The sequence below is a fragment of the Oryza sativa genome, chromosome 9 (genome assembly GCF_034140825.1).
Source record: "Oryza sativa Japonica Group chromosome 9, ASM3414082v1".
NCBI classification, from domain to species: Eukaryota; Viridiplantae; Streptophyta; class Magnoliopsida; order Poales; family Poaceae; genus Oryza; species Oryza sativa.
In genome coordinates, this window is record NC_089043.1 from 24,859,281 (window position 1) to 24,868,497 (window position 9,217).

The 9,217-nt window shown below is 40.9% G+C and overlaps 1 protein-coding gene across 1 annotated transcript; it reads left to right on the forward strand.

The window, feature by feature from the left end:
* The first annotated feature begins 5,542 nt into the window (after window positions 1–5,542).
* LOC4347621 (uncharacterized) lies at window positions 5,543–7,454 on the forward strand. Its single transcript, XM_015755446.3, has 2 exons — window positions 5,543–7,070; window positions 7,182–7,454. The coding sequence occupies exons 1-2, from the start codon at window positions 5,608–5,610 to the stop codon at window positions 7,186–7,188; spliced, it is 1,470 nt and encodes a 489-aa protein (XP_015610932.1). The 5' UTR covers window positions 5,543–5,607; the 3' UTR covers window positions 7,189–7,454.
* The last annotated feature ends 1,763 nt before the right edge of the window (window positions 7,455–9,217 follow it).

Sequence of the window (9,217 nt, forward strand, 5' to 3'; positions counted from 1 at the left end):
GAAGAATTTGTTCTCGATACTTTTGAAACCATTCAAGATCCAGAAGAAAAAAGAAGAGTTCTCGAAAAATTCCTTTCAAGAGTCAAGACTGATAAGGATAAACTAAAAAAGGATATTCAAAAGAGCAAATTCCTCTCTATTGATGAAGTATTCAAAAGATTAAATGAACAGAAAAAGAAGAATGAGAAACCAGATTTGATCAGCCTATTCGAAGACCAAAAAATTATGAAACAAGATTTAGAAGAAATAAGAAAGCGTCTATACATGTTAGAATTAAAAGAAGGATTCCATATGGAAGAAAAGGACGAACCAATTCAAGAAGATGATCAGGTTGTTGAAACCATTCAAAAATATATGAAGCAAAAATGGTACACAGAAGTTATGTATCGTTTTATAGACAGATCCTACTTTCAGCATATCACTTTAATTGATTCTGGTGCTGATGTCAATTGCATTCGAGAAGGTATTATCCCTCATAAATATTTATGTAAAGCCGCCCACAGAATTCGTGGGGCAGATGGAGGACTTTTAACAGTAGAATATCAAATCCCTGAAATCTATATTTGCATATCTGAAGTTTGCATTAAAACATCTTTTCTACTCGTTAAAAATCTTAAGCAAGATGTTATTTTAGGAACACCGTTTTTATCACTCATTCGTCCCTTCCTTGTCACAAACGAAGATATTCAATTTGAGATAATGGGCAAACAGGTGAGCCTAAGATTTTCGTCTAACACAGATGAGATTCTTGACCAGCTTGATCAGACCAAAAGAGAACAAGTTGTGAATACAATATATTTAGATGACAATTCTTTCCCATCATATCTTCCAAAATCTATGGACTTGCCAGGTAAGACATCATGGGAAGATAGATATTTATTAAAAGCTACTAAAAATTTTGAATATATATGCAGGGAAATGGCTTCACAGAAGTCTGAATGGTTCACGAATATGAGTTCATGGAGACTGCCCCAACTGCCCAGAGGCCATGGAAAATGATTTAATCACAATTTCAGAGTAACAGAGAGCTACAACAAGGGTTATTAAACCTCTTGTGGCAGGCAAAAAACAAAAAAGAAAAAGCTCATGCCTTAAATGGCCTGGCATATTATTTCAAAAATTTCGTGCCCTCAGATCAAAAGATAACAGAAAAAAGGGCTAAACTACAAGATATCCCTCATCATGAGGAGAGGTTACTAGATTATCGCGAGGAGAAATCCCGTGATGGCCAAGATAAACTTCCCATGGAAGTTGAACAATCTATGGCAACAGATAAGAATACCAAGGTATTCTCAGATAAGATTTTGATCTCAACAAATCCTGCTTCAAGCATGGTTGCTTTCCACATAAATATCAATAACCTATTGCAATGTTTTCCACATAATAAACCATCATCATCCACAAAAAGGCATGATACCATTCCCCAAACACCATACATACTGCATAATCATCCCAATTCATTCCTTCCACAATATATACTCCGGACCCAGCCAAAAGCACCATGTAGATCTTGTGCCTACAAATATTCTTGCCAAAAGAAACTTAAAAGCCAAAATCCCATGAGTACCACATACGAAAATCTCCAACCTAGATTAAGCTTCAAGACGGAGCAAACTTTATCTTGCTTTGGGCAAGACATCCTCGATCTTGTTTGGCAAAAGTTTAAGGAGAGACAAATGAAAATATTCCTTGGACTCCAAGATTATTTCTTTGATCTCTTAGAAGGAAGAGAAAGAAACCCAGCCATACGAGTAATTATATATATGCTCCCTCTCTGAAGGCTAGATGATCAGGCAATCTCTAACCCATCCTATAGATTCCTGGTTCTCAAAGCTGAGATAAATCTCCAAAGATTCCGGAACCTACCCACATACAACCATGAAGAAATATCTCTCCAAACCATTATAGATCATGGTCTTGTCAATTCCATCTATGCAACCCTCGATCAGATCCTTCAATCTGATTTAGGAAGCGCTGTGAAAGATATATGCAGGAGACTTGGACATGGAAGATACAGGATTATCTTCTCCTCCATACCACCAAAATTCACACCACCTGTTCGTCCAACAATTCATTATATATATATATATATATATATATATATATATATATATATATATATATATATATATATATATATATATATATATATATATATATATATATATATATATATATATATATATATATATACGTATATATATATATATACGTATATATATATATACGTATATATATATATATATATATATATATATATACGTATATCTATATATATATATATATGTATCTATATATATATATATGTATATATATATGTATGTATATATATATATATATATGTATATATATATATATATATATATATATATATATATATATATATATATATATATATATATATATATATATATATATATATATATATATATATATATATATATATATATATATATATATATCATGAATGGACAATTTAATTTTCAAGAAGACGGTCCTAGCAAACTATCGGATGAAGAGGAAGAAATATATACAACAATTGCTAATCATGAAAATTGGAGATTATTTTCTGAAGCTGCAGAAATTGAAGAAGCTATCACCACAGATTATGAATATCAGCTGGTTTTCCAAAACAAGATCACAAGGATTTTTATCAGCAAATATTACAACCAAAGTTATGAATACTTCAAGGGAGCAGGGCACATAATTAAACCGGATTTTGGAAATGAATGCTCCAAGAAAAGTTACTACAGAAGCCTGGCTCAGTGGTTTCAGAAATCAGAGCCGTCAGAGATTGACACAGTGCAATCAGCACCCATGATAATCAACGAAGATAATGAATAAAGATCTTGTCATTCCCGACATAGATCACTATTCAAGATAAGGAATCTACACTATTGCAGATAAGATAAGTCTATGGTCAAAAGGCGATATTATGACATCTTTACTAAAGGTCAAAAGCGTCATCACCAAAGATTCTCTTCATGAAGTCTAAAGGGATATCATGAACTCTTTGAAGTCAAGAAGAGATATCATGAAGATTCTCTACCGAGCGCTATATAAGGGGCTCACCATCACATTTCAGAGGCATCGCATTTCACACACAACACATCTCACTCAACCATTCCTCTCACCTCTCCACCAGCCATCACACTCCACTCCACTCCATCTAAGTGTAAGTACTATAGTATAACCTAAATAAAAGACTCATGAGAGTCTAAGTGTGAGAGTCTATGTAAGAGTCCTTGTGAGAGTCTTGTACCTCCTGTACCTGTATAATTACGAACGTGTTGTACCAAGTCCTTGGTGTAATCTTCAGAAGGATCTACCTTCAACCTATCAAGGTATATGAATGAACACCTGGACCGTTCTATATAAACCTACTATGTTCTAAATATCTAATTTTATATCTTGTACATAATTCGTATTTACAGCTTGTCTTTATTTCCTGTACTGCATTTATGTTTGCATAATAATATAAAAAAAATAAAAATAAAAAAAAATTAACAACCTGGATTGCCATCCAATTGTCACATACTAATCTCACATCCAAGATTGCATATAGATACTGCATTCCTATCCTCATATATATACATATATATACATATATGTATATGTGTGTGTGTGTATATATATACACGCTACTGTATGAGAGAAAAGAAAAGGATGCTAGCCGTGCAATTTGCACGGGCCACCATGCTAGTTTATCAAATGTAAATACAAACGAGGGAGGCCGCGGATCCAGCTGTGCCGTCGCTCCGCCTCCGGCCACTCACGACTGGATCCGATCGCCTCATCATCAGCCGCCATGGCGCAAGAAGGGGGGACATGAGGTAAAGTGGAAGTTATCATGACAAAGGGGGCACAGGAGGCAAAGCCGCCATGGCGCAAGAACGGTTGGCCACGCCGCTTGGATCCGCTCATCACCCACGTCCTTCTTAGGTGCTGCCTTGGCTTCTTCCGTGACCGACGAGAGAGGAAGGGCGTCAACTGTCAACGAGGGAGATGCGAAGGGGTAGAGAAAAGAGGTGGAGAGAGAAAGAGGACCGAGGAGAGACAGAAAAGAAAGAGGGAAGGATAAAGAGGAGGATGCACTGACATGGGAGTCCGACATGTTGACTTAGTCGGTTGGATCAGTTCAACGAGTCATGTCAACGAAAAACACCCACAAAGTTATCGAGGGAGTTATTTTACACCGGTTTCAATAGTTGGAGGATCAAGATATCACGGGGTTGAGGGAGCCAAACGAAACAAATGGGTTTAATCCAAGGGTTAAGTCCGATTTACCCCCATAAACTCTTGCGGAAGTACGCTTTACCCCCCTAAACTATGATACCAGACATAATACCCCCTTGAACTATTCAATCCAGACACTTAACCCCCTGCGACCAATTTCAGCTTGTTTTACCCCTTTTGTCCGGCATGGCACACCCATGTGGCAAATGATGTGGCAATTAAAAAAAATCCCTCCCCTCCCCCTCTCTCCCTCTCCGTCGTGAAAAATTCCCCACCCAAACCCCTAACCCTAGCGGCGCAGGTGGAGCTGGGCGGCGCTGGGGCATGGTGAAGGACAACGCAGGCGAGGCTGTGCGGCGCGAGCGGCGCGGCGCTGCGCTGGCACGACGCTCGCATGGTGGCGGGAAACACGCGCGGTGGCACGGCACAAGCGCAATGGCGAGGCACAAGCAGCGGCGAGGGAAGAAGAGCTCCTCAAAAGTGAAGAAAATGATATGTTTACTGGTTGAAAATGTTCACTGAAGCATATGTTCCCTTGTGCTATTCCAAATAGCCTTCTTGATTGATTTATACTAACTGCGCACACACTTTATTGCACAAAACATGACCATCACAAATTGAGAAACATGCTGGTTCAGATAGCCACCATGACATGTATCAGTACATGCAGTGATTACATGCTAGTACACTGCATATACAGGAAGAACACAGCTTAACATACAACCCCAGAATTACAAATACAACCCCAGAATTGCATCAGTGACATGACATGCTTGAGCTCTGTGGCATACTTGTGCGCCGTCCCGTCCTTGCGCCTTGCCGCCGTGCGAGCGTCGTGCCTACGCAGCGCCGCGCCGCACAGCCTAGCCTACGTCGCCCTTCACCATGCCCCAGCACCGCCCTTCACCATGCCGCTAGGGTTAGGGGTTTGGGTGGGGAAATTTTCACGAGGGAGAGGGAGGGGAGGGATATTTTTATGTAATTGTCACATCATTTGCCACATGGGTGTGCCACGCCAGGGCCAAAGGGGTAAAACCAGTCAAAATTGGTCGCGGGGGGTTAAGTGTCCGTATTGAATAGTTCAAGGGGATATTATGTCTGGTACCATAGTACTTTGGCAAGAGTTTAGGGGGGGGGGTAAATCGGACTTAACCCTTAGTCCAATAAACCCATTTCCACCCAACCCACCTAGCAGGAGGCCCAACCCTTTCCCGGCCCGGAAAAATCTCTGGTGTGTTTATTGGAGAGTGGAGTGTCGTCCGCTAGTCCCTCTATAGAATCCGGTCTCCGATTCCGATCCCCTTTCGATCCCCCTTGGTCGATCTACTAGGGTTTCCGATCCACGAATCAACCCACCAGAGTCGCCCGGCCATGCCTTGGGTTTATCATCCGCAACTTGAATTGCTGGCCGTTCCGCAACAACCTGAATCGTGTCCCATGGCTGCGGCGGTTACGCAGCCTGAATCGCCGGCCATGGCTGGGGTTGATCGTCTCCGCTTGGACGGTGCCATGCCCCCCTCGTATCCCTCCTCCTGGTCTGTGCTGCCGCGGGAGGTCGTGGTTGTCGACGAGATCGACGACGGGGAGGAGCTACGCCGGTGGAACATCCTGAGATGCGATCGCAGGGCCGGCTACGGCGTCTGCGAGGCAGTGGTGGAGGGCGTGAAGCTCGGTGCGCGCATCGTCTCCGACCGGGGCTTCTCCGCCCTGTGCATCATCGTGAGCAAAGCCGCGCGGGCTGGGACGAGAGGCCAAGTCTGCGCCGCGGTGCTGGCTATCAAGAATCATGTCATCGTCCTCTCCGTCGCCTTTCCCAGAGGTGATTTGTTCCACTCCCTCAAGTGTGCGTGTTCATCCTTCTACCTGGTCTACGACGCCTCCGACGCGTCCATCACCATGATCCCCGACCTGCAATTCTCCTTTCACCACCACAAAGTGTCTTCTGCTGTCACCAAGGAACCTCTCCCAATCGCTTGTGGTGTTGCACATTACCTCGTCCTCCTAGGCCGTGCCATGACGATTAAGGGGATGGATCAGCACATAGAAGATCGTGTCTGCCTGAGTCCGCTGCAGCAGTCATCTTTGGCTCATCCATCGCCATCGTCCAGCACCAACTGCAGTCTGTGGATGACCAAGTCGGCCATCTTCCCCAAAGAGGTGGTGACGAGAGGCTTTTCTGCAAATAAGATGCTCTCGTTCGATGGCTTGGCTATGTGGGTTGACTTGCATCAAGGAATCCTCTTCTGCCAACACTACGACTTGTTCTCCAATTCCAATGACAGTGGCTCTGTGCCGTTCTACTTTGTTGATCTGCCACCGGGCTGTTGTAATGATGACATCACCACCCGCCCGCTTTCTGACTCCTATCCACCAGAGATGTACCGTTCTATCGTGTGTGTCGGAGACAGCATCAAGTTCGTCACCATTGAAGGCTACCTCCGCGACAGCACTGCCCCTATCGAGGATCGGATGGTGACTATGTGGAGCCTGAGACCCCAGGAATCTTGGTCGTGGAGGAAAGACCGTGACCTCAGCATTGGAGGCATATGCGCGCAGCTTTTCAAGAAGATTCCTATATGCGCAACGATGCTGGAGCCGATGCCGAATATGGCACCGCAGAGTCCTATCCTGAGCACGGAGGATGGCAGCCTCCATCTCCTTATCGTGAATGATAACAGCAATGAAATGCTCGAGAATCAGAATATTATGGTCACTGTTGACATGTCCAAGGGCTACGTAATCTCCGCTTGTTTGCTCCCTACTGACTTTGGCGATCAGCTGCCTGGGTTGTATGGTGTCATGCTGCCGCGTATGCTGGGCTCCAACTTCTTCCGGTAAACTGCTTTCTGTTTTTACAATTGTTGAATTTGTGATTAATAAATACATCTCTGTTTTTACAATTGTTGAATTTGTGATTAATAAATGTATTCATGTCTTGTTTGTAGGTTCTGATTGGCAAAAAAAGAAGCACATGGAACGGCAATGAGAAAACACATGCAATTTATCTATATTATTAGATGTAATCGGATATTTGTAGTTCTCTTCTTATCTTTCTCTAAGCACTATGTTAGTGGTGGAAACTTTATCTGCACTGCAAGCTATCTTAGCACTGATGATCGGCATGCAATCTTAGTAAAATTTCTTGAGATGAGAATGTGCCATGTTTGTAAAAGATGGACCTATTAAGAATCACCTTATGTGACCTCACCTTTCACCTATCTGGACTGCCATCATCATCATCATTTTCATCCCAGAAACTTCATAACATAGCAGGTTATACCTCCCATGAAGTTGTTTGATAAGAACGAAGTTCCAGCTCTATCCTCACTCCTCACCGAAAAACAGAAATTAAATATATGGAGCGATCAAATCTGCTCTGTATTTACAAACGGAGACAACATAAGTTCAGTTTGACCAAAAATGAAAACCACCAAGCAATTGAAGAACTGGAACTCACTTTCTCTGATACTTCAGCTTATGCAAGATTTTCTTCTGCAGCTAAATTTATATTGACATAAACATGTCTCAAATTGTCACATCATAAACATAAAAAAAGTAAATGAAGATGGATTTGATAATTTTATTACTGAATGGCATACTATCTTGCCTTCTTCTGCCATTTTACAGAAAACAAGAATGCTCATTAAAAGTTGCAAATCGCAAGATAGGATTTTCACCAGTGGTCAACGCCTACCATAATAGTGGAATCAACACATAGTTGTTCATTTTCACTTAGCAAAGGGCTTAGCAAAGGGTAATTTATAAACTGAGAATGAGTAGAGAAGTTGCTGGTTTTATATTTTTTAGGGTAGGAGTAAAAATATAGTGAGCTGTCTTTGGTGATTTTTTTTCAACAATAGCCTGGTGAGGCCTCTTTAATAACAGCAAAGATAAAGATAAAGTCACAATAAATCTGAGTTTGCACATAGAATTTAAAACAACATAAAAGGAAATATTTTTTTCAGTCAAAAGGAAGGTCAAAATCAACTGCCTCACGAACTATAAGTGTGCAAAAAGGAAAAGAAACTGCTACACGTATTAAATTTTTCTTACTAAATTTGTACTAACAATCATCTCAACAACAGTTTAATTCAAGTAGATTGTAGTTATAAAAAATCTAGATGCACTCCTAGCATGACACGTCAGTGTTAGTAAGAATTTAGTAAGGAAAAGTTAGTACGTATAGACTTTTTCAAACTGTACCATATGCAACAAGGAGTTCTGGATCACCGTATACATCAACAAGGACCTAAATGGTTTTGTCAATGAGTCACAAAGGATTACACTAAACATCTCAATTCTCAAAAGACTGTAAACCCTGCAAACACATCACTGTGCATGGAACTATTGTCGACAAGAAAGCATTAGTACCATAGAGTAACTGCCAATCGCAGGCTAATAAAATTACATCATGAAGGACCTGATTATACTGAACAGGGCCGAAAGGGAAGGGGAAAAGGCAATGATGAATACCTCAACTCCACAAGTGACCTTGCAAATTAAGAACAAGAACTGGTTGGTATTATTACATAATCGCCATCAATGTTGAGAAAGTTATAGTTGATGCTACGTGAAGAAGGAAATGAGATTTGTATGAACTATGGACACTAAGGAACTATTTAAATCGGCATAAGTTAAGCAGCATTTACTTGATAAAAAGTTTGACTCGGCCCTTTGGATAAGTTTTCCACATTTGTTGTCTCCATCCATGACTTGGATTCACAGCACAGAGGATCCATGCCACAAATCACAACTCTATATCCTCTAGCAGGAGATGTAAAAATTAAAAATAAGAGAAACTAATGTGTGATCACTGATGTTAATATTTGATATAAAGTGTTCTTTGATTCCCATTCCTTGAAAAAAAAATACATAGGTTACGTTAACATATCAAATCATTTATAATATTTTTCTTGAAGAATAAAGGACAACCAAAAACCACATAGGAAAAATTAAAAAGACATGTTGATGCCTTTGTGAC